This window comes from Pelobates fuscus, chromosome 3 (assembly GCF_036172605.1).
Source record: "Pelobates fuscus isolate aPelFus1 chromosome 3, aPelFus1.pri, whole genome shotgun sequence".
Taxonomy (NCBI): Eukaryota; Metazoa; Chordata; class Amphibia; order Anura; family Pelobatidae; genus Pelobates; species Pelobates fuscus.
This window is the reverse complement of record NC_086319.1, coordinates 299,240,613-299,266,933: the sequence shown is the minus strand read 5'-3', so window position 1 is coordinate 299,266,933 and position 26,321 is coordinate 299,240,613. Positions and strand designations below refer to the sequence as shown.

General features: G+C 39.0%; 2 protein-coding genes across 2 annotated transcripts in view; one reads left to right on the top strand and one right to left on the bottom strand.

The window, feature by feature from the left end:
• DPP8 (dipeptidyl peptidase 8) overlaps positions 1-12,055 on the bottom strand; it is a 37,095-nt gene extending 25,040 nt beyond the window's left edge. The window contains exons 1-6 of the mRNA XM_063448777.1: positions 11,959-12,055; positions 11,033-11,302; positions 8,452-8,564; positions 7,124-7,297; positions 5,268-5,436; positions 2,398-2,508 (exon numbers count right to left, since the gene is read on the bottom strand). Of these exons, the coding sequence (XP_063304847.1) occupies positions 2,398-2,508; positions 5,268-5,436; positions 7,124-7,297; positions 8,452-8,564; positions 11,033-11,302; positions 11,959-11,965 (844 nt within the window). The 5' untranslated portion in view covers positions 11,966-12,055. The remainder of the gene's footprint in view (positions 1-2,397; positions 2,509-5,267; positions 5,437-7,123; positions 7,298-8,451; positions 8,565-11,032; positions 11,303-11,958) is intronic.
• A 327-nt stretch (positions 12,056-12,382) lies between these two features.
• HACD3 (3-hydroxyacyl-CoA dehydratase 3) lies at positions 12,383-25,624 on the top strand. The gene is made up of 11 exons (XM_063448776.1): positions 12,383-12,537; positions 17,625-17,667; positions 18,578-18,651; positions 19,456-19,620; positions 19,925-19,973; positions 21,910-22,020; positions 22,249-22,376; positions 22,887-22,999; positions 23,617-23,723; positions 24,382-24,510; positions 25,523-25,624. The coding sequence occupies exons 1-11, from the start codon at positions 12,460-12,462 to the stop codon at positions 25,597-25,599; spliced, it is 1,074 nt and encodes a 357-aa protein (XP_063304846.1). The 5' UTR covers positions 12,383-12,459; the 3' UTR covers positions 25,600-25,624.
• The last annotated feature ends 697 nt before the right edge of the window (positions 25,625-26,321 follow it).

The window sequence follows — 26,321 nt, the reverse complement described above, 5'->3', positions numbered from 1 at the left end:
AGACTTCAGACCAGCATCCTTCCCAACCGTAGGTGCAGCACATGCACATAGGGCACCATTCAGAGACTTCTCAATAAGGAGAGGCTACAGGTATAAGAACTGCAGCTTTTGCAAGCTGATTTTAGATATACACACACAATGACTAATAAATGGATGCATGTTTTCACTGGCGGTACATCTACTAAATAGCAATTGTTTTTTTTACGGTGGAGAATTTCTTTAACTCAAAATAGCACTGCTTTATGGGAACAGCAGGCATTTTTGAGCATTGTAACCAAAATGGTCAGCTTTCCTCTGTAGAACAGTTGGACAACAACTTCCATAAACTTAAGTCACTGCATGACATACTGCAGGAACACAGGAAATACAGCAGGTATGGAAGAGAGTGGGCTTATACAGCAAAAACCATTAAAAGGGTCCGGGGTTAAGACACAAAGTGTGACTGGGGGAGACACCTGAAATAGAATGGAACAGAGGCTTCTGATTGGAGAATTCTCTGTGAAGTGATTGAAAGTCATTTCCTGTAAAAAAAAAAAAGAAAAAAAAGGGGGGGGCATACAAAGGTTGCAGTCATAAGAACTGCAGCTTTTGCAAGTTGTTTTAGACTATACTCCCAATGGATACATAAAAATGTACATGCATTTAATCATTGGGAGTATATCTACTAAACTGGGGGGTGGGGGGGTCTGTTTTTATTTCAAGTGTGGAGTGGTACTTTAAGATAAATGTATAAAGGAAACCACACAACAATTGCATTCCTTTCATCAGGGCAAGCGCACCCTATAGGCGACTTAAGACGCCTAGGGCGCCCCGGCCCGGATGGGGGCAAGAGTTGAGTGACCCGGCAGGAGGGAAGCGCACAGCGCTCCCTCCTGTCAGTCACTCAGTGTAGAGTGGCCGGGTTGCGCAGACCACGGTACAGGAGCTTCTGTTTACTACACGGTACAGGAGTTTCGTGTTTATTCCAGATTCCATATCATTACCCCTCATTCATGTTAGTTTCATCTACTATTCCCTCAGCATTTTCAACTTCCCTCCCCTGTCAGCTTCATCCGATTCATGTCATGTCTGTTTTATTTATGCTAGATCCCTCTTCTATTCCCCTATGCATTCCATCCATCATAATATCCCTCTCACTATATCTCAGCTAAACCATTAAAAAAATATGAAGAGTCCAAGCTGCTTACATATTTATATATTTTGGAAGACAGTGATCCCCCACCTTCTGGCAATTATTGGCAACTATTCCCACCTCCATTTGAATATTGCAGCTCTAAGACACAAGTGCTGTCCTTCTCATCAATGTGAGTGCCGTCTTTCGGGTTCCATACCTGTACAAAGCTTGCACATTTTAGTTCTCGTGGAAACATACAATGCATCCTACACTCACACAGAAACACACCATGCTTCTCTTACACACGCACAAATACACAATGCATCCATTACACACACACACACACACACAATGCATCCCTTGCACACATACACAGAAGCACACAATGCATCCCTTACACAAACACTGCTTCTCTTAATGCATCTCTTACACACACTCAATGCACCCCTTACAGACACACACACTGTATTACATGACATACACAGAAACACAAATTTCATCCCTTACACACCCACAGATTCACACAATGCATCCCTTACATACATACATACACACACACACACCCTACATCCCTTACACAAACTGGTATCCATATACACTACATCCCATAAGAACACACACACGTTACATCCTTTACCATAACACATCCCCTACACACATACACTCCACTCCCTGTTAGCAAACTTATAGGTGGGCCTTGTTGGCATAAGGCTTATGGGCATACAACGGTAAGGTTGTGATGTGTGTAAGGTGTCCCAAAAAATGGACCTGCTTCCGTTTCGTTGATTTTTGTGAGCAATGCCTCCAGATAGTCTGTTTTAACACCAGACCAGTAAAGCCAGACAGCAGGCTGAGCCCATCATCATCCTCTTGTCCTCATCTGGTGGTAAGTAGACAATCCAGTATATTATTAGTGGCATTAAGCTCTAATTTACCTCACATTAAAGGGACACTATAGTCACCAGAACCACTATAGCTCAATGTAGTGGTTCTGGTGTCTATAGCCTGTCCCTGCAGGCTTTTTAATGTAAACACACTCTTTTCAGATAAAAGACACTGTGTGCAGCACTGGCGTTGGCTCGTAAGGCAGATCTTATGGGTGGGGCATCGTGATGTCACATAGTGGGCAGAGCATATGGGGGGGGGCAGCAAATATTTGTTTGCCTAGGGCGGCAAAAATCCTTGCACCAGCCCTGCCTTTCATGGATGCTGAGAGGGCTCCTTTAAAACCAAACAAACAAAGTGGAACAACAAAGAGGTGTAAACAATTAAGAGATTCTTACTTTTCTCGTTACGTGGACACCACCAGAACCCAGTATAGCGATCAAACTCCTCCTGAAGCACGAAGGAAGCAACACCAGCAGAGCTTGCATCCTCCTCCACCCTGGCTGAATCTAGGAACAGACAGACATTTGAATGAATGATCAAAATCAAAGGCAGATAAGAGATAGCTAATGCCGTTTAAGAACCTTTTTATAAACCTTTGACTGCTTCGCGAAATGATACTATAAAACCTGAGACTGTATTTATGCAAGATTAAACAGTCCAAACAGCCCAAGAGTGCTTCTAAAATATTAAAATCAACTGGTTGAGAGCAGGTACAGACACACCTGTATTTCTAATGCTATAGTGCAGTAGTCCATAGATAGGAGAATGGGCCACCCTCTTACAATAAAATTATAAAAATTGGATTTTACGCACTTTTTTTTTTTTTTTTTTTTATTGCTGAGACTCCCTCAGAGTAGTTGTCTCTTGCTTGCTTGATTGCTGCTGGTTCAATCCAGTGCTTCTTATAGTAAAGCATTGAATCCAATGCCTTTAATAGCTGTAAGTATGCATTTTTGCAAAACAGCAATGTTTTACCTTGAAGAGTTAAAGGACCACTTAAGTCACCCAGACCACTTCATCTCAATAAAGTGGCCTGGGTGCATTGGAACTGTAATTATAACCCTTTCATGTTAAACACTGCCGTTTTGCTGAAACGGCAAAATTTACAATGGAAGGGTTAAATTCCCCTCTAGTGGCAGTCCTCCTGACAGCCACTAGAGGTGCTTGTGCCCTCTGTGCAGAGTTAAACAAGGCTCTTCCATCTGTTGTTCTCATAGAGACCATATGATTTCTGTAGCATGGAGCACTAACCTCCGAATCGAGGAATAGCAACTGCGCAAGACCAGCATGGCAAGTGAGTAAAGGTTAGTAAAACTCACCGTTTAAATCCTCACTTTGAGGGCGGCACCTTAATGTAGGGAAAACCTTCTCATTCTGGAAATACATATTTGTATTCCTAACACTTTAATGTTCAGTTAAAAAACAAAACTCTCCTTGAACCCATCTCAAACTTCACCTGCCCTAGCTCTGAAACACCCTCTCCTCTCAACCAGATATCATGGCGCCTCCTACATTTAAATCTAGCAAGCACCCCCGATCACAACCTAGGCACACCAAGCTAACCTGATCCCTCCAAAAATGTTCCAGAGCTTCTGAAGGCTGCTGGAGAAAATCTTGTTCTGCATCCGACTTGCTCCACTATAAAATTATGCTACACTCCTCCAGTTTGGCTCTTTCCTCTGCTAAAGAAAACTACTTCAATACCCTCATAACCACACTTTCCCGAAAACCTCTTCCGTACACCTCTTTCATACTTTTAATTCTCTTCTTCGCCCTGTTGCTGCTCCTCCTCCTAATAACTCACTTCACTGAGAAGATTTCTGAGATCAGGGAACAGATCTCCAGTCCCTGTCATTCCCCTACCAATACTTCCCTTTACTCAACGTCTTCCGATGTTCTATGCTCACTTGCACCCGTCCTCCCGCCCCCCCACCTGTTCCCTCAATTCTATTCCCTCATATCTCTTCACACAGTTTCCTTTTCTTGCTCTGCCCCTCACTAAAATATTCAATCTCTCCTTCTCCTCTGGCATATTTAATTCATCCTTCAAGCATGCCACCATAACCCGGATTCTAAAAAAGCCAAACCTTGACTGAAACTCCACATCCAACTACCGCCTTTTCTCACTACTACCGTTTGCCTCCAAGATCCTTGAAAGTTGTGTATACGAGATTGACAGACTTCCTTGAATCCAACTCTCTGCTTAACCCACTACAGTTTGGATTCCGTGTTTATCACTCTGTTGAAATGGCTCTAACCAAAGTATACAATTATGTAATTGCTGCAAAATCTTGTGGTCCCTATTCTCTATGGCATTTCTGCTGACTTCAACAACTTTTTCTCATCCTCAGTAATCTGGATCTATAAGATACTGCTGACTGCTTCTTCTCCTCCTACCTCTCCAAGTGCTCTTTCAATTTATCTTTCTCTGCCTCTACCTCTTCTCCGCCAATCAAGACTTCTCTAGGGCTGCGCTGTTTCTACGGAACTCCCTTCCCTGCTCTGTTAGACTTTCACCCAATCTAAATTGCTTCAACAAGTCACTAAAAACTCACTTCTTTAGGAAAGCATATCGAACAGTTAATACATCACACTCCCCATACCCTTGTAACCCACCCTTCTTCCTTTCTTGCAACGGTGTCATGCAAAAACGAAAACAAAAAAACTAACCCTTCATTTCAAACTATTATAGTGTACTACTTTTTCCTCATATATGAAATACATCCAACCCTTACTTCTTGTGCCTCTCTACCCCACTCCCTCTAGAATGTAGGCTAGCTTGAGCAGCTCAACAGCCTCTGTTTCTGTGCGTCCAACTCGTCTTGTTGCAAATATTTGTCTGTTAGTCTACCTATTACAGTGCTGTGGAATTTGCTGGCGCTTTATAAAAAATAATAATAAAAACTGCAGAACTATTGCACCCAAAACACTTTAGTGGTCCTTTAACATGGTTACACACTTGCACTTTGCTAATGTAATCTGTACACGTTAAATGCAGTTTATATCAACCATGTAGTGAAATAGTAACAAATATTCTGCAAATTCAGTTAAAATCTGAGCATGCGCCAATTCCTTTCAATCCCGCTAAGGAGAAAATCCCCATGTAATTTTATTATTAATTTATCTGAAACTATTGACGTTATACACAGACTTGCATCCAAGTTTGTAATGCTTGGGATTAGTTATGATACAGATAGCAATAGCTCAACATTTGTATGCTTAAACCTGCAGAAGAACGTTTTGGTGACAGTCTACATAGTCTCACCTTTGTGCACAAATGTCAGCCTGCGCTCCTCTCCACTCTCAATATTAGCTATCCAGAGGTCATTGCTGTGAACAAAGGCAATCCAGCTGGGGTCTCCAGGACAGAGGGTGGGGTCCATGCGGATATTAGGACAGCTGCTCTCCACTAACTGAGGCTGCAGTGGCTGCTTCTACACGCCAAAACGCAAACAAATTAAATTTAGAAGAAAATAATCGCAGAAAATAAACTACAATACTGTACACAGATAAAAAGACACCATGACATTCACATTCACTTCAGTTTCTTATGTTTAAATAAGACTACCTACATACACTTATGACTTATTGCCAGCTTTTTCTGAAATACCTGTTTTTGGATTATTATTTTGGATTATTTCTGATAGTTTGCTCCTATATTTCCCTGATGATTTTATCATTAATAACATTCACAAAATACGACAAATTATTAAAATGGAAAGAATTTTTGAAGGCTTTTTTTTTGTGCAAATAAGGGCATAAATAGTAAAAGTGCCACAGCGCAGCCCAAAAGGAAGCACAACACTTTTTATCCATAAGACCTGCACACAAAAGACAAAAAAAAAATGGGACAAAATCTGAAGTGATACATCTACCCTGTTCTTATATCTGTAAGCGAATGACATACAGCAAGAAGCAGTGTAGAAAAAGATAATGCCTGTTTCATTTAATATGAGACAGTAAAGATAGCCTCAATCCTTCAAAAAGGGGTTCAGTAAGAGACAGAGATTAACTATATAAACGGTCTGCCCATCAAATTAGAGGAGAATGAGTGATTTCCCATACAGCATAAAGCACAACATGTCCTTGTGCCCTTAAGGGTACCTAAGCTAAGGCTGTGCTAAAGGTAACACAACTTATCTATGCTGAATAAGCTCATCCTAGATGGTGCAGTACCAATATCCAACGAAAACGAGGTAGAGAGTGAATGTGGGTCTAGAGAAGTAGTGTACCGATCATACCTCACCAAAAGCTAATTAATGTGACAGCCCAAATAATTGCAATGCCACAATGTAACAAGCACTGCCAACCTGCCAGATACATATTATAGGTATGTATAGAACCTATTGGTTCAAAGCTAACATTCTCTGAGCCCTTGATACAATTGAAAACAATGAAAAATATACTATGTGCAGTCACTCCCAAAGTAAAAAAATAAAACAAAGAATAATAAACTAAAAATTAATTAGTTTTTTACACTGATATAGCTATAACCCATACAAGCTAGGTATTAGGGGTCCTTTCTCATAAATGGCAATTTTACTAAAAGGCTTTATTTTTACTTTATTAAAATGTTATTCAAATTACTATATTTTGGGATGTTCCCTTCTTTACAGTCATATCTGCACCTTCTTATATTTACTCAACACACCCTTCATGTGCAGGACTGATAGCCATTGACGCAGTTCTTTCTTTTTGGTTTCTGATGAGCTAATTTATCGTCCTATCACGGTAGAGGGTGCTCCTATTAAAGGGCCTCCTGAACGGTGAAGCGTACGTCGGAACTTTTGCATGCCCATCTTTTGTTCCTTAACAGCACTTGAATTGACTTTATAGTTCAATTTTTTCTAGTATATCTTCAATGCTTCCAGTCACACCTATTAACATTGTATTTGTGTTGTCCAAATTACTCCTGAAACTAGTGATGTCTGTAATATAATTTACTTGAACATGTTCTCTTTCTAGCCAGTTAGTAACTGTATTTCAGCTACATAACTGATACACATACTGATTGTGGAAATGAACTCAGTTTTAAATCATTCCTATGATCAGCTGGCTTATCAGGCAATTACTTTTTCAAGAAGGGCAGCTTCAACATTTGTAGCCATGGAAGGACCTTACCGTGAACCCGCATGTACCCCCATCGCGCACTGTATAGATAGAGCTGCCAGCCTGGAATAGGAAGGTCCCACTCTCCACATGGTAATCAAAGGCAGATATGCCCACAGTGCCAATGCGTTTCCTCTCCCGAAGCAGCTCTTCCTCACGGGAATACATGCCATAATCTGGAGTAGCCTGCAGAAGGAACAGAATTCAAAAAGTGATTATGATGATCTATATATCTATGAGAGAGAGAGAACCACTACATCACATGCCTCTTTCTATTCTCTGGCTCAGCTTTGGTGCACATCATCAGAGTTTTGTCATGTTTGTTGAAAATCTGGCTGGATTTCAAGCAAATTTGTCAAGCCCTGCAATAACACTCACCAAATTAGTACATTTGCATTTACCCTGCCCCTAACCGATTCCCTTTTCTATCCCTGTCCCTAACTCATCCCATTTGGTTCCCTGCCTCAAACCCACCCCATTAAGTGGTCCTGCCCACAACCTCCCTCATTAGTGGCCCTGCCCCCAATCTTCTTCAGTAGTGGCCCTATCCCCAACCTCCCTCATTAGTGTCCCTGCCCCAACCTCCCTCATTAGTGGCCCACCCCAAAGGCACCCCAATTAGTGTGTCTGCTCCATATTGCTCAACCCAGTCTCCAGCCAGTCAGGCAGGATAAATGCAATATGTCCCGCCCCTCCACAAAGCAGAGCTGGAGGCTGGACAGAGGGAAAGATAGCAACTTGATCCTGGCTACACAGTAAGGGCAAGACTCCGAGAATTTCAGGTAATCAGTCCGCCCCTTGGAACACGAACCCACATGTCCCCATTACCAGCCCAGAACAAGAGCTAAAGTGATCTGTCATAGCATGCTGGCAGCAGACATCCAATGGCAGCAACGCCGCACCCCCATGCCACACTAAATCCTTCCTCAGCCCTGCCTTCAGAATATCCATCCCCCTACAGTAGGGGGAGTTCTGTCAGGTGTGGAATCAAACTTTGGATAGGCATGGGATCACAGGTAAGTTTTCTTCAATTTCTCTCTTTTTTTTTTTTTTTTTTTAATCAGCCATGGTTATTCCAACCAAAACAATTTTTTATATTGTTTGATTCAAAAGGAGCACTCATCAGAACCACATAGTATGTGTGTTACCATCACTTTAAAAAATAAATAAATTGCAAACTGTAGATCAGAGGTAGGCAACCTCTGGCACTCCAGATGTTTCAGCCTTATTGCTGGCAAAGCATCAGGAAGTTGTAGTCCACTACATCTGGATTGCCAAATGGTGCCTACCCTTTCTATGTACTAGTATTATGAAGTTACAGAAAATGTCTGTTATCTCACCTGGAATGTGTCTAGAAGTGGTTTCCACGACAGCATTAGGACCGCTCCCCGATTTATGTTTTTCGGAATCTCAGAGTAGAACAAGGTATTTTCCCTGTTCTCTCCAGACATTGCTAAAAGAAAAGGCATCAGCAGATAAAATTAAGAGAGCTATGTACACCAAAAACTATAACAATTAGATAGAATAATTGAAACAAATGAGACCTGCCATATATAAATGCAAGATGCTTGACCAGTATTCAGTGAATGGTTAAACGGCAAAAGCAAATATAATGCCTCCTGTCTTGCCATAAAATGACACACAAGACAATTTCAAATACAAAATATAAAGTCTTGCAAGTAATAGGCAACCTCCAGCAGCAGCATTGGAGAGTCACTAGCAAGCAAACGTTCTCCACGTAGCCCATGTCCTCAGTCTACATCCAATGTGAGTGACATCAGCGGAGGAGGATAAGAAAAGGGAAGAGCTTGGCCTTGCCGCTAGTATGCAGGTAATTTCTAGCTTTTTTCTTACTTTGATGGGGGGAGGGAGGAGGATAGAAAGGTTTAAGCTTATCAAAACTTATTAAAATCAGTGTTTTAATCAGTTTAGTCAACATTCCAATATAAGTAAGCTGTCAAAAACACAATCACAACATTCAATACATATTGCCTCCTTTATGAGACCCATTACTTGTGATTGATTCTATAAGTGAAAAAGTAGTTACTGTAAGGCCTGAACCAGTAAACAATGAAATAACATTGTAATGAGACAGTAAGAGCTGGGGAGCAAAGGGAGGAATCCCATTCCTCATCTAAATTAATAAATACTATCGGGGAGATAAACAAAAATCTAAATAGACCTGTAAGCAGTGTTTCATTCAATATACCTCTGAAAATGATTGTGCAATCCTTTTTAAACAGGCTGTCCTTCTACTCTTCCCAGCAAAGCAACCACAGCGCATGTGCTGTTGTTTCTGTTGAAACGCCATAGCTGAAGCTGCTATCACTTGCTAGGGAGTATAGAAACAGAGTGATGTCAGCATGCTGGCAATGAAGCCTGCATGTTTGTATCACACAGGAGGTTTGCCATGCTTTGTGAAGCCTCCCCGAGCAGGGCAAATCATATAAGGTTGGATTGCGGATCAGATGTGGGTGTTACATAAAGAGTAACATTCATGAAGGTCAGAAGATGGCGGTGCTGGATGAGAGTATATCTCAATATTTTACATTGCATACTTCATGTATTTTTGTGATACATTATGTATTCAACGTATTTGGCTTCTCATTTAACGCAAGTAAAACATTTTGATCATAAGTTCACTGTAAAACATATACTCATTTTTAAATGCTAATTGCTTGCATAAAATCCCCAGACTCCAAACCTACTTGTGTGACATCACTTCAACCATGAAATCTCTCAGCTTATGGTCTCCTTAATACCATTATATACAGAAGAATATGTGAGCACAGAATATACATATAAGAATGCTTAGTAGTTTCCTCTAGTTTGAGTGAAAAATCAAAATAAGCAACAGGTACGTTGTTGATTTTCCATTTGCTTTATTTTCTATCAAATGTATATAGAGGATTCTCATAACGGAGAGACACTGTAAATAGATTAAAAATAGTCGCATGTTACTTGCTAGCTGTCTCTTACAAATTCTTTTTGGAAGTGGAGACAAGTAAAGCAGTTATTCAAGCAGTATTTCCACTGTTTGCAAAAACAATCCATCAGAAATAATGTTAAAAAAAATAATAATTTTAAAATGGAAAGAATAGATGCATTTCTGCACTGTTGGTGTGTAGAGTATGTTTCCCAACTAAATAGGTACAAATATATCTGAATCAATATTGGTGTATATATGAGCCAATCCACTCGCTGCTGGCCCTGGATTTTAATACAATTAAAGACATTGCATTCCATTCTATTCTCAATAAGGCAATGATGAGAATGTAATGTCTATTAAGCGCTGCGTTCCAGTTGATAGTCAAGCTCCAAAAATATCCTTGAGTAGTCTTTGTCAAATAAAATCAATATAGTTTTACTTGTATAACTAAATTGGATCAAACGTGGAAAATCCTTGCAACAGGCGTTAAGAATCTCGCACAGCATCAAGAAAGAAAAAAATAGGTGGGTAATGTAGGTATGAAACTCGGGAGAGAGGAACAATATTTAACTAGGAAGATTGTCAGGCCTCCCATAAAGCAAGTATTTAACTTGGGTAGATTAATTAGACCGTGTGTAACAGATACCAGAAATACTAGATTGTTTTGAACCATAATGGCAAACAAGGTAAATAGAAGGACTCCAAAGTACATTTGGGAGTACATGGTATTGTAGAGCATGGTTGTAAGAATGTCTAACCAAGAAAATAATCTGCATCATCAGACACAATACACAAAGAAATAAAAATAAAAGATGGGCATCTTGCACATAGCTGATGCATAAAACCCATACCACATGATAATCCATGATAAAGTAGAGACTAAAGATTGGCATCCTAGGAATCACAGAATACCCATAACCAGTTTCAGTCTCTATACAAAAATGGAGCTATGCTTATACGTGTAATTAGCATGCTACCTGCATTACACATACCCAAATAATACATGCGATCAGAGTGAGGACTCTCAGGATCATTTCGTTTCACAAATGTAAAGCTGTGAGGTGCCTTTGCCATCATGAATCCATGGTACTTCCTTGTGTCAGCAAGCAACTTGCGCATCTGACTCCATGAGTGGCGTTCCACATAAAATGGTTCAGGAGTGGCATCGGCTCCACTAGACTCTGCGCTCCCATGGCCAGTTGCAGATTCAAATACCTCTACCCCAACTTGTTCTGTTTCCATAGCTGCTGCCATGTTGCATCCTGGGCAATAAAAAAGGAAAAGAAAAATAAATAAAATAAATAAATTGGGTAAGATGATTTTACATCAAAAAGCAACTATGGCTTAACAATTTAATTAAAATAAACAATAACCTCATAACATAACATAATGTGTTTCCAGTTTTTCAATCCACATATAAAAATTATTTGAAAAGATTTTGAATTCAGCACCAACTCATGGAAAGCACAATATCCACAGGTCAGAAAAGACAAACACATAGGGTCAGGGTCCTCTAATTTAGTAAAGTTTTCTTTTTCCAGAAGGTCTAATTTTGTAACCCCACTAACTACATGTGTGTAGGATTTACCCCTTTGCATGGCATCAAGGTATGTTTTTGAAATAAATGGTGTAATAGGTTTTTTACCAAGAAACCATTTTCTGTTTTAGCGTTCACTATGATGATTCCAGTGTTGTTTGTTCCCAATTGCAAGTTAACTTTTAATATCATTTTTAAAATATCGCTATAGTTTCTATATTATTATTATTATTGTTGTTGTTATTATGTGTTCAGCATCCTGTATTTCAATGCTCCTTGTGTTACACAGTCCCAGCCCGCTGTTATTCAGATCTCTGTGCAGAGCCCATGTCTATCGCACAGGTTATATGCCCAGTATCTAGGGACAAGTCCTACAATCACCTAGCATGGGGTCTGCAGCAAGTCTCAGCGGCCGGGGCCAGCTCAGCTCTCTCCCGGTTATTATGACTTGGCTGCTCCCACTCCCTCCCAGACCCAGTGCGAGAAGACCTCAAACATCCGCTTCCTGGACGATGTGCTCCGACCAGGGCGCCCGGCGAACAGCGACCCCTGCTGGCGGGAGGAGAGAGGAACTGATATCCACAGAGATAAAGGATGATTAGAATGCAGTTACAATGTAAAGATTCATAGAATTCGGATAGATATCCCCCCCCTCCCCCCCATCATCATTACTCAATCTATGATGTAGATATAATTTCCAGTAGTAGTAAGAGCAGAGTGCTATGATACCTTCAGTCATGGTATTCTGCCCTCAGTTACAATGGCGCTCACTGATCTTCAGACTCCTCCCCCCAGCTGTGCTGCTCACCGCCCGGTGGGCCTGCAGTGTCCTGACAGTATTGTAGGAGTGGAAGCGGCGGTGGCTGGAAGTGTGGCCCCAGGATGAGTCTAACCCCGCAGGTGTTTTGGGCACAGCGGCACCATGAGCTGTATCTCCGGGTGGAGCTCAGCGATGTCCAGGTAGCACTCATGGCTAACGTTAGCCACCTCTTTTCTGAAGACTAGGCTTCCGTTATTTTTTTTTTTTTAGCTGAAACGTAGTCCACATCAGCGTGAATGACAGGTCTTTCATCACTAACCTAAGGGTTTATTCACTAAACGCCGAATGTGGAAAACCGAGGTTACAATAGCAAAGTTGTGTGGGTGCAGATCATTTTGTTTTTGCATAAAATGTGCCATTCGCATTGCAGTTCACTACAGTTCGAAGTTTAGTGAATAAGCCCTCTAGGAATTCATTTGGAACGTTTAATATAATGATTTACTGATAGAAGTTCTTTACTTATCTGGCATAAAATCAGCAAGAGATCTTTAGGCCTAAATAGGTGACCTCTCTCATTTAGTTAATATTCCAGCATGGGAAATACAAATCTCTTGTTAGGTCTTCACACACCTTGGTTTTAGTTGGGAATAAAACTATATATTGTATCAGTTGCAGTGTTTAAAAACTTGCAACCTTTCAAGGCACACATTCATTTTGTAAATCGGATCAAAGGTTTTTCCTTCTTGGATATATTCCCTACAATGCAAATGTGTGCAGGTTTGGTGGCCTTCAGTTTCCTGATTGATCCCTGGTTCACATTGCATGTCTGGCACCTCCCTAATGTGCTGATTCATCCTCCCATATACCTGTCACTAAATGAGCCCTCCATGGCGATGCTGTACATAGGTGTACTGGTGTGTGATACACCAATAACTCCTACAAATTATTGCAATCAAAATATCAAATTCACTAAAATGGGCAAGAGCAAGGATACAGCATGCATTTAGCTGAATAGGTAATAAAATACAAATGTTTATCCTTCAGTGTAATAATGTATGATTTATTGGACAATGAAACACTGTCACAGGGGAAGATAAACAAATTCTAATAAAACACCGATCCACACAATACTTCATAATGTGTTATAAGTTTTATAAATGCTACTGTTGGCAGCTCAAAGATTTACTACAGTAATTACTTCCAGGGTTATTCACTAAAATGAGTATTCAAAGGCAATTTTACATTTAAGGTCATAATCGCCTTAATGGAAAAATTCTTTAAGACAGATAATCTTACCGTATAATCTAGCTGGTTTGGCTTTAAATTTGAAATTCACTTTAGTCAATAACTCTGTATGTACTAACATACACTAAAAGTTGAATTTGCTCTCCAAAATCAGGAAAACAAAAGGTAAATAAGATATCTTCAAGCGTAATGAAATTCACTTTATATGCTATATGCTCTCACCCCATGTGCAGGGGCTGTGGCTGTAATGTGCCAACAAGAACAGGAGGGGTAGATGCCTTTGTTGCATTCTAACCCCATCTCCACCATTGTGAGACAGATTTAGGTGCTGCATGCACTGTTACTCCATCACAAAATTCTCAATTGAAATTCAGTTTAAGACCAATAAGGAATAATTGCATAGTTCATTTGAATATGTGTTTTTGCTGGTGTTCGAATAGTCCAGGTCTAACCTGGATCAGTTTAAACACAGTCCCTTCACTGCAGCCAATCATGATGATCTGGTCTTTCCTCTCTCAAGTTGCTATTCTCGTGTCTGTCTCCCTCAGAGTCAACGGCGCCACCATAACCTCTACCTCGCAGGCTCGCTGACTAGTTGTTCTCTTTGACTCGCACCTCTCCTTCACCCCTCATGTCCAGTCGATCGTCAAATCCTGCCGTTTCCATCTCAAAAACATAGCTCGCATCTGCCCCTATTTAACACCAGGTGTAGCTAAGGTGCTGGTCCATGCTGTTGTTCTTTCTCGTCTTGACTACTGCAATCCTCTTCTCAGTGGTCTTACATGTTCCCAGATTGCACCGCTACAATCTATAATGAATGCAGCGGCAAGGCTCATTTTCCTGTCTGCTCACCCCTCTGTCAGTCCCTACATTGGCTTCCAGTATAGGGCTCAATTTAAGATTCTTGTTTACAAGTCCCTACATAATGCTGCTCCAACCTACCTATCCTCCATAATACACAAGTATGTCCCGTCGAGGCCCCTGCGTTCTGATGAAGACCTACGACTATCCTATGTCCGTACTCCCACATCTGATGCTCGCCTCCAAGATTTCTCCAGGGCTGCACCTTTTCTGTGGAACTATACCCCACTCCCTCTAGCATGTAAGCTCATTGAGCAGGGTCCTTAACCCCTCTGTTTCTGTGAGTCCATTTGTCTGGTTACAATTAAGTGTCTGTTAGTCCACCCATTGTACAGCGCTATGGAATTTGCTGGCGCTATATAAATAATAATAATGTGTTATCCAGTCAGATGCTTTGAGGACACATTTTACATGTGTGGTAATCAGAGATTCGACAAACTAATCCCTAGTCCACTATGTGAAGTGTTGGCTGTGCTCTGTTTAATCATGCTGTGTGTAATGACACCGAATGTGAAACACCTTTAACAATTTAATGGATCCTAAAGGTCTATTCCACGGCCCAAAAACAAAAAAAACATTTTTAGTAAATATACCTCCTAATAATATAGTAATTTGCAATTTGTATAGGTACATCTAAAAACAGCTTGTAAAAGTGGCATGTTATCTGCAGCCTTTGCAAACCTTCCCCTTGTTACCCCGCCCAGACATTCTGTGGCTGTTTAATCACAGACTTCTCAATGAGAAGTCTTTGCAAGGTAATTGCTCTGAGCAATTGGCTGCCTATTGAGTTTAGCTCCACTGATCTAACCAAACCAGGAAATAACAGGACCTGTTGTCTGATTGACAGCCAGGGGGTATAACAAGATTAATTTATAATGAAATTTGCACTTTTTTGTAAAATAAAGAGACACTCTTCACACACAAAGTGCTTCATTAACTAAAGTGCTCTAAGAAGAAGCTGCACTAGAGGTACATTTTTGACAAAATGTAAACTATGACATTTCGCAGAAAATGGTTTCTCATTTTCAGACTAAGGGAGCAACAGCTATACACCAAAACAGCTACAATTACAATATAGAGGTTTTGGTGTTTAACCCCTTAAGGACAACTAGACGTTGTAGTGAGACATTCTCTTATCTCATACAAAGTCCTGCGCTCAAGCTCCCACTACTCCTGGGCGGCAGCAATGACCATAGTACACATACAATACATACAATAAAAAACAAAGAAAAGAGTTACTTGTGCACTATCCCAAATCCCTATGCTCATTTAATTGACTGGATTTTTTATTTTATTATTATCAATCCAGTGGTCTTCAAAGTGTAAGCTCACCTGCAATGTCAAGGCAAACATCTTAGGGGAGTCCTACACTAACAATTCACCTTGCTTCTTTAAAGGACCACTATAGGCACCCAGACCACTTCAGCTCAATGAAGTGGCCTGGGTGCCAGGTCCATCTAGGGTTAACCCTGCAGCTGTAAACATAGCAATTTCAGAGAAACTCCTATGTTTACATTGATAGTTAATCCAGCCTCTAGTGGCTGTCACATTGAAAATCACAGTGAGAAGATGCTGATGTCCATAGGACAGTTTCTATGGACAATTTGAATGCGCATTCATCCCTGACGTCGGAAGAGGGAGGAGATTTCCCCAGCGCCAAGGGAGCCCGGAGTGGGACCCTGAGGGTGGGGGGGATCTAAAGACCCTATAGTGCCAGGAAAACGAGTTTGTTTTCCTGGCATTATAGTGGTCCTTTAAGCTGACAGTTAACATCTCTAATGAGATAAAGAGGGGTATTTTCTAAATCTTTACACACTTATTAACCCTGAATAGGGAACACATGGGGTGGGCGGCAGCATTGTAACATTGTTAGTGTAGGACTCTCTTTAGTGGTTTTGCCTTAACTTTGTAGGTGAGGTTACACTTTCATGGCCAATGGAGTGATACTAAAAACAATTACGTTATAATGTGCATAGTGATTTGGGTTGGTGTTCAAGTAACGGTTTCTTTGGCTGGTATTGTCTTATCTCTGTTTGAAAGGGGAAGTTGCTTTTCAGTAAACAATTTAGCTGTATTAAAAAGTCATTGAAGTGGTGTAAGTGGGTGCAGTTTGAAGAGGAACTTTATTTTCATTCTGTCATTGAAACCTGAGCAAGGCTTTGTCCAAAACTTTTAACAGAGCAAATAGAAGTTGCCATGGAGACCACCTACAATACCTACTATCACACTACTCTGCATACATTCTAGTTTGTTCCCATGGTAACTTCTACTCTGCATATATCACAGGGCTTACACAAATGATTGTTTCCTCTTGCAATAACCACTGATACTTGTGGGAAGAGTGTTGAATGTACCATCGTGCTAGATAGAATAATGAAACTTTAATGGAAATTAAAGCCACAAAAAGTCTTAGAAGAAATCATTGCATGTGCTGCGTGCAGCTGCATTTTGTTTTAATTTGTAAAGTAATGCTAGTAAGAGGCTAAAGTATTTTAATGCACATGCTAGTTTGACAGTGTTAAAATAAAACATTCTGAGATGTCTTATACCATAAATAACTGCTTATCTTGGGTTTTTAATATAAAGTTTACTCGTCATATATACACACCATGTATAAAATTGTGTTTTATCTGTACATTGTGCTAGCAGAATTCCTAGCAAATATACAGATTTTGCAGTAAATTATAACAAAGATATGGTGTGTAACTGTACCCACTGTAGTGGTAATTGTACCCTGCCCCATATGCAAGTAGAAATGTGTTTAGAATGGCTTAACTGCTCTTGACGCCCAGTGACTTGGCTCAGGAAAGCTGAGATAAGAGATGGATTCCTAGAAAGAAGTCAAACGGTTTTCAAATGGGTAGCAATAAAAATGAATTTAAATTAAATTCAGCTCTCAATGATTACTGTGTAAATCTGGTGTGAGTTAACACGATTATGTGGAGGTATGATTTTCCACTTTATGGTAGCGAATCAAACTGGAAGAACCACTGGCATCCCACATATCAAGGTAAGTATCAAGTCGTTCCTAAACCGTGTGAGAGTGGTTATGGTGCATCTTGCATAATGACTGACCAGTCTAAAATGAAATTTAGAAATATAACCGATTTATATGTTCATTAAAATATTTGATGGCTATACATGCACAGTGACAATGTTAATTTATGTTTCCTTGTTATAGAGTCCTGAAATCCACATTTCAGATAACACCCTGCATTTCAAAGGTGGGTACAGAGCTGTGTTTGGTGTTGCTAATATCAGCAGGAAGTGTAAAATTCCATGCATGTTTGATATGATCAGCTGATGAAAGAGCACAGTTTAATTGTGGATATCCTCACCAATAGCAGGTTATGGCATTGTACACTAACAAAGGGACAGGAGTACCGAAACATGTGTGATTTTGTGCTCTTTATAAATGTCCTGGGATTTTCACAAGTGGCCCCTATCTGCTAAAGTGTTCATTGCGCTTTTTCTAAGTTTTTAGGTGTTAAATAGCAAGTTAGAGGAGGTAGCCCCTAAAAAGCTGCCGTGCATTATGCAAGAGTTGAAGTCAAAACAAAATGTGTAAGGAAATGTGTTTGCTTCTGTGTTTTAGTAACCTCATGAAGACGTTAGCTTTAAAGGTAAACAATATTTTGCAAGTATTTTGAAATAGATACACATTCAAGGGAGTGGTTTAGTTGCATAGAGTGTACTGAGTATCAATGTCCAAGAGAGAGGTCTCTGGGTGTTCGAAAGAGCCCCATTTTATGACAAACTGTTCCTAAACATTGACATTAAACTTGGAGATTCCAGAATAACCACAGAAGCAGTGAGCTGTAGGTGTTATGTTGCTTAGTGTGCCCCTTTAAGATTGATAAGAATTCTGACATTCTTATTCTGTTCATCCTGTTATCTAATGATGTATTTATCTTCTTCCCATGTGTCATTTGTTTATCTGTATGCTTCTTTTGTCTCATGGATTCTGTCATATATATATCTCATTTTCTACTCTTTCTCTCATGCCACATGGGGACTGCATAACTATTTTTTTGTTTTAATTAAATTTTATTAAAGGGGTTTTATTTAAGGGGTAACAATTTTTCCACTCATTTAAGAAATCGAGTAATAACTTTTTTTTTTTTCCCCACCAAGCTCTAGGACATGGTGCTAAAGGAGTTAATACGTATGAATTTTCCTTGGAATTCCTAGAACCTGTGAAGCAGGAGGTATGCCTACACTTTGCTTTTTAAATTGTTTTTTCTTTATTAGGGAACAGAATGTTTAAAGGATTGCTATAACCCTTTTTTAATATATATATATATATATATATATATATATATATATATATATATATATATATAATTTTTATTATTTTTTTTTTTTTTAATATTTTTTTTTTTACATTTATACTGCCTTATTGGGCACTACTAACCTTGTCCACCCACCTTTTCTTAATCTTAAACATGTTAAAATAGTATAAACTTACCTTGAATACAGCACCAGACCAAGCAAAGCTCTCTAGCATTTCCACACCCCTTCCCAACCCCATATCAGTCTTCATCATTCATTGCCCATGCACATGTTTTGAGCTAGGGTGTGGACAAAGGATGTAGGGAAAAATAAAAACTAATAATAATAATGTATTATTATCAGAAAATAATAACTGTCAAGGAAGGAAGGGAGTGGACTAACAAGCTTACCCTTGCAGGCAGACTACTGGCACTGCCTGCAAAGGTTTAATCTAATTTAGTTTGTCCCCAATGCGCACCGACAACAGACTTAATTTATGCATAGAGCTCCAGGCTGCCTAAATCACGTGTGCCAGAGGTGTAACTAGTCTCCAGCACAAAAGTGCTCAATTTCCTGTATGTGCAACGTTTTAAGCCTAAACTCTTCACATACAGATTCCTTCCTCCATAACCACTTCTAAAAGCAGAAGTGGTCATGGATGTTGGAGTAACCCTTTAAGTTCATTAATGGCTAGAAAGGGTTAACAACACACTGGAGAACATTTTCACTCATCTTTTCAGGTTCAGCAACGGTCCACACAGCGCCAAGTTGGTATCACTGTGAAGAAATGCGAGAGCAATTGGTGGCTGCGCCTGACCAAGCAGGAGCGCAAGCCATTGTTCTTATCCCCAGATTTTGATCGCTGGCTCGATGAATCAGATGCCGAGAAGGAGCTGCACGACAAGGTGTGTCTAATAGATCGTATGGAATAAATAGTGTGCTTTTTTTGTTTTGTTTTTTGCTCTCCAATTCTTTTTTGAACCAAAAGATCTTCATCATGCTTTGTCTTGTACTTGAATGTTGAACATTTCCACAATCATAGAGCCTTAAAATAAATGCTTTTTATTCTTCGCTTCAAGGCATTCTGACAAGACAGTGTCATATAGTTGATTGTGAAATTCTGTTTTCTATATATTTATATATAGCTTTCTATTTTTTTAATTTTAGTTTGACCTATTTATTAAAAATGCTTTACTCTTTGTCTTCTAGGAACAAAGAATAACAAAGATCAGGACAGAATCCAGAACACGTGAAGATCGTAAGATTTGGGTGAAGGGATCTAAATGAAATCAGTGGAGGAAGTTTTATATATGTTTTCCATTCTAAAAAGTGATCTGAAGTACTAAAAGTGGGGCAGTCACCATACAAACTAGTAGAACCAGCAGGCAAATTCCATTGGAGACTTCTGCCTTTTTAATTGTAATTTTTTTATCTCACCATTTTTTAGCACAGTACACTTTGATGAATCTCCCTCTATCTTTCAAAGATACTTCTCCTTGTAGGTACCGTTTTCAAGCAGTTTGATAAGCACAAATATTTTTCTACACCTAAGGCTGAGTTCTTCTGTTTGAGGTGTGATCATAAGGACAATTAGCGTTTAACTTATACAAGGAAGTGGAAATCACCCAGAATACGTATAGATATAATCTATAATAGAATGACCTGTATTTAAAGTAGACTCTCCAGGCATATGTTCTGTGTAAATAAATCAAATAGCTAACATAGCGTAAAATAGTATATTGTAAGGATGTGAAATAAATGTGATATGAATACACTCACAAACGGATGAGAAAATCAGGCCTTTAACCCACTCAGGGGTATTTTGATGAATATGAGATGTAATGTCTTCCAACCAGATATGCAAAATAAGAAGATCAAATATGGTGAAGTACGTATAAAATAATATATAACAAATTTATTGGTCGCACTTACACTTAAGAAGTATAAAAACAGCGTATCTCCAAGTTAATGTAAACTCCTGGATGGATGCTTCCTTCAAAGTAACCACAGTAGGAGTTGGGAGCAGCAGTAAGTTTCAGCAGAATATAAAATAAACACATGTAAATAAAAAAAGCACACAAGGGGATCTATACGTATTCTGGGTGATTTCCACTTCCTTGTATATGTGTATATTTTCTTAGGTGGCTGTGAAGTACACCTGGTATCCCTTTCAGCTATACGTTTTCTTCACCTCTAGTGTATATACTTCTTTTTTTGGTTTTACACAATTAGCGTTTAACCCTTCCTGTGTTGTCAAATCCGACTATGAGTCTGTGTCGGTTCAGTGGTGCTAAAAGAGTAAATGGTGATTTCAAGGTTACTGTATCCTGCTTACCCCATACAGATATATTGGATGGACGAATAGGAGATTAAACCTTCCTAGTACTATAACGACATCAATAAGCTAGATTGGTTATGGTGAATACTCCCTTTAAATGCTATCTCCCACACATTGAGATCACATCCTGAATTCTTTACTATACTCAAATATTTACCTGTCATTGTGTACACAAGTATATATTACATAAAAAGACTCAGACAGTTTTCAGCTTCCAAGGCTATGCTGGGAATTGATTAATTAAATCAGAGAATCATACTTCAGAAGATTCCACTTCTCTCCATCGTGGCAACTTCAGGGCATCCCCAAGAGTTAACCTTCTATGTCTATTGCTTATATAGATAAGACAAGGAAAAAAAACTCTTAATGTTACAAATTCCCAGGATTTGAAGATAAACCAGGTTAGTGGCTTTAACCAATTCTAATGCTTCCATAGCTTTCCATGGACAGTGTTGGGTAATTCCTATTAACTGTGAAGCAAAATGTGTTCTGAGAGCTGTAGTTAAGCTCTCTGTTCCCTTCTGTAGAAGGCTTACAGCTGTACTACAACTTCACGAAAAGTCTACTCTGCATCTTCCTAATTTTAATCCATTGGCAAAGAGTTCATGTGCAGTTTTGATATTGGAGCAAAAAAGGAAGATCTGGGCGTTGAGAGAATAAAAGGAAGAAGGGACTAACAAATCTAGATCATTTCTTTTTTTTTTCTTATTTCTCTTTTCATTTTGTGCCAGTATTATGGCTGTAAAAGCATTATAGGAGATATAATCCAAAATACCTACAGAGCTGAAGGCTGCCTGTGCTTTTGTGTTTTGTTTTTGTAGTAGTAATCAATGCAATGTTTTATCTGTTCTACCAGCCTTCCTGTATGTGAAGCGAGGTTACTTGTTTATGTATAACCTGGTACAGTTCTTGGGTTTCTCGTGGATCTTTGTCAACATGACTGTACGACTCTTCATCCTGGGAAAAGGTGAGCAAGAGCTTTTTGTTACTGTCTAAATTAAAATATCGTTCTTTCTCATGTGACCAAACCCTTCATGTTGGATTCCTAACTTCCATTTGTTTGCAATCCTGTGCTTGTTATTGGTGTTTTTTTAGATTCTGTTAGTAATTCACTGCTTTTTAGCTTGTTAGCCATGTATCTAGTTGTGGTCCAATGTATGTAACAGTTTGTTCTTGTTTCTGCTTTTTTTTATAGACTCTTTCTATGATACCTTCCACACCATGGCTGACATGATGTACTTTTGCCAGACACTGGCTGTCTTGGAGATTATAAATCCCTTAATAGGATTGGTGAAAACTGGAGTCTTCCCGTCAGTGATCCAGGTATTATGAGACAGACTGTGCACTGGTTTGAACTCACAAATGGGGAACTATAATGCCGGAAAACAACTTTTTGTTTTCTGACACTGTTGTGTCCCTTTAATAGCTGTTTATCAGTTGCAAAGGTTTTATCAGCTAATGTGCTTCTTCACATTGTACATCAATCAAAACCCAATATGAAAGCATTGATCAATAATTTCATATAGGGTTTTGCTTGATGCTGGACATGCTTCTCTAAAACTTTCAGTCTTAAACTGCATTATTTACATTGCAGTGCTATCTAGAGCTGACAGGCTATAGGGAAACTGCACCTTGACCCCTTCAATGAGATGAAGAGGTCTGGGTGCCTATAGTGTCCCTTTAAATACAGGTTTGTAGCTCTTATGAAGCGTGAACTCTACATATGGCTCGGCTGTGCGTCACTGTTTGACCCATGTACTTATACACTGTTACAGATTCAAGAACTGTACAACCATCAGATCATCACACTTTCTGTCTCGTGATTTCCTTTAGGTCGTGGGAAGAAATGTCATCCTATTTATTGTTCTTGGCCAACTTGAAGAGATGCAGAATAAGGGGGTGGTGTTTTTTGTGTTTTATTTGTGGAGCACCATTGAAATCATCAGGTGAGAAATTCATGATGGGTTTCTAAATCCTGTTGAGGTGATGGTTAGTTGTGTCTTATTAATATGCTTATGAAGGAGATATTTCAAATATTATGATGCTGAGATACTGATCTGTCGGAAATGGCACTCCTCTTGCAAGCTTTTCATTTAAATAGCTGTATGTCCAGATATTACGTTACAGTACTATAATATATTCCTGGGATGGCATTAAATGGGTAAGTATTTCATGGAAACTCCATGCAGAAACCATTACAAATGCTTAGTGATGAGGAATGGATTTTTGCTACTGTGTCAAATGAAAGGCAAGTGTCTCCTCCTTTCAAGAGTTCGGTTCACTTTTTAGTTAGTCCAATGAACATGCTTTCAAAATTATTATACCAACCCTTTTGCATTTGGTTTGGTGACCCCTTACGTTCCCAGCGCAGCCGATCAAGCAAATTGCTTCTGCTCATTATATTAGCCCATCACTGAACCAAAGAACAGACATCTTATTGGGGTGAGGGTGAAAGCATACCAAGAGTTGCGGCATGCTACTGCACTTAAATGTTTCCTGGTTGTGCAAAATGGTGTTTTGCTTGTTGTCTATGGGAAGTAAGATATGATTTTGCACCCTCCAGGTACCCATTCTACATGCTTGCCTGCATCGATATGGAATGGAAACTGCTCACGTGGATCAGATACACCATATGGATTCCACTTTATCCACTGGGAGGTCTGGCAGAAGGTACAACTGATATGTACAAGATATGTATACCTACTTGCAGGGAATTATGCATTGCATTTATTCACAGGGAGAGCAAAAAAACTGAATGCAATTTAAAGGGTAATCCAGACATTGGCCCCTTGCTGACGGTGCCTAGAGAGGTATCGCTTATATCTCCCCAACGAGGCCTAACAAGGTCAAAACAATCATCTGGGGTTGCTGTATCTCTTGTGCTGTAGAGACAGCCTGCATTTCAGATCTGGACTCTCTATTTAGGTGGGGTCACTCTGATATGCAAATGGTCTAGGTTCTCTAGTAATGGCACACAATGAGCTAAAACCAGCTTGAGATCTGAGTGGGGACCCACCAAAGGTTAAGCTACTTAAGCTGTGGTCCATTCTCGGTATTCTCTTGCACTTTGTTTTTTAATGTATTTATTATACAGCAAATTATGGTAAATTGAAAACTAAATGGCTAAGTTCAGTCTAAATAGCCGAGCTTTGACTATTCTGCGTAAATTTTGGCTTTACCGAATAAACATGCATTGGCTTGGAAACCAGCTATTTATTTCAGTCACAATGTGAAACCTGAAATCTTGTATGCTATTTGACCTTCTTTCATATTCATTTATTTATTTTCTGGTTTAATATGGATTAAAACTGTTACTTTTACCTTCCAGCTGCTTCCATTGTTCAAGCGATCCCTGTCTTCAATGAGACAGAAAGATTCAGCCTCCGGGTGCCACTTCTGAATGTTGCCATCAGTTTTTCAATTTTTTTGATTATCTACCTGGTTTTCCTGGTAGCAGGTGAGTCCATCTGCTTTTTTTTGGTTTATAGACATGTGTGTGTATATGTATATGTATGTGTATATATGTGTATATGTATGTGTATATATATATGTATATGTGTGTATATGTATATGTGTGTATATGTATATGTATGTGTATATGTATATGTATGTGTATATATATATGTATATGTATGTGTATATATATATGTATATGTATGTGTATATATATATGTATATGTATGTGTATATATATATGTATATGTATGTGTATATATATATGTATATGTATGTGTATATATATATATATATGTATGTGTATATATATATATATATGTATATGTATGTGTATATATATATATGTATATGTATGTGTATATATATATATGTATATGTATGTGTATATATACGGATGAGAAGTTTAGAATTTTTAAATCATGCATTTTATATTCAAGGGCTTCTCCCCACACCAAAGACCAAGAGCAGTTTAAGAACCATCTGAATTACGAGAGAATAACACAGCAGTCCGCACACGTGGGTAATCCCAAACAATCCAAAAATTATGAAAAAGTAGCACATTTATTAGAAAAAATATTAATAAGTACACATTAAGAGAGCACCAGGAGTGGTGCGAAACGCGTCTAGGGCTTTACTTTTTTCTGGGTCGTCTTCTTGGGTGGTCTCTCCCCTTTACAGTATTTGTGGGTGGCTCAGTTACTTTATAATTATGAATTTTTCTTGATTTTTCCCTTTTTTTGGATTGTGTTATTCTATGCACATGATACAATTGTTCAGATATCATACTGGAACTACCTTAGCATATGAGGACTGCTGTGTGATGCCAAATGTAATTATTTATGTTTTCTAATAAATGTGCTACTTTTTAATCATTTGTTTGGTATTACCCATGTATGCAGAAGACTGTTATTTTCTTACATAATTTTTTACAGTTGGGAAGAGTCCTGTGATTGAAATTTGAAATTGATTTTTTTTTTTTTTTTTTTTATATATATATTCTTGTTTTCTAATAGGGTTGGTTATCAATTGCCGTCACATGAACAAACAAAGACGCAGGCGCTTGGGCAGACGGAAGAGGAAAATGCACTGAAAGCAGCTTATTTTTTTTTTTTTTTTTTAACACATCTGTCCTGAAAAAAACTATTTTTACTTTTTGAAAGTATTTTAATTCTGAGCCTGGGTGATACAATTTGACGGTTATGGGGACCATAATTTAATTTAGTTTTAGACTTGTTTTGGAAAATTCTGTGATGTTTAATTATTTATCAATTACATTTTAAAAGCGCACACTGAGTCTTGCATGGACACATCACCTCTATCTGTTTCATACAGTTTTGGGACTAGCTGTTTAACAGTTAATCCGTTCTAGTAGGGGTTAGACTACTTGGCAAGTCACGAACAAGGCTTTAACGGGGCACTGTCACTTTCCCAAAAGATCACAGGAAGAGCCATCTTGGTAAAAAAAAAATGTTTATAATTGTTCAACTAGATTAAAGTGACTCTCTGGGCACTGTAATAATTTAATCTCATTGAATTGTGCCTGGAGTCCTATGGCACTGTCCTTCCACTTAGTGTAGCCACTCATTAGCCGAGCAGCACAGTGGGACAGGCTGCTGGGGACTTGTATTGGCATTAAGCCATTAAAATGGTTTAACACTGAATGGAAGGACTGCACCAGTGGACTCCTGAAAGCGTAACCACTTCCCTTTAATATTATCTACCTCTTTTGTGAAAGCCGCTATGTCCTGGCATCTTCAGAATAAATAAGGGGTAGTGGCTGAGTAAAGGACAGCTGGTTTACAAATTATGATT

Coding starts and splice junctions, on each gene's coding strand:
- HACD3 (XM_063448776.1), top strand. CDS start 12,460: ATGAGTCTAACCCCGCAGGTGTTTTGGGCACAGCGGCACCATGAGCTG. Junction 12,538..17,624: donor TGGAGCTCAGCGATGTCCAG/GTAGCACTCATG, acceptor TCCTTGTTATAG/AGTCCTGAAATCCACATTTC. Junction 22,377..22,886: donor TCTTCCCGTCAGTGATCCAG/GTATTATGAGAC, acceptor GATTTCCTTTAG/GTCGTGGGAAGAAATGTCAT.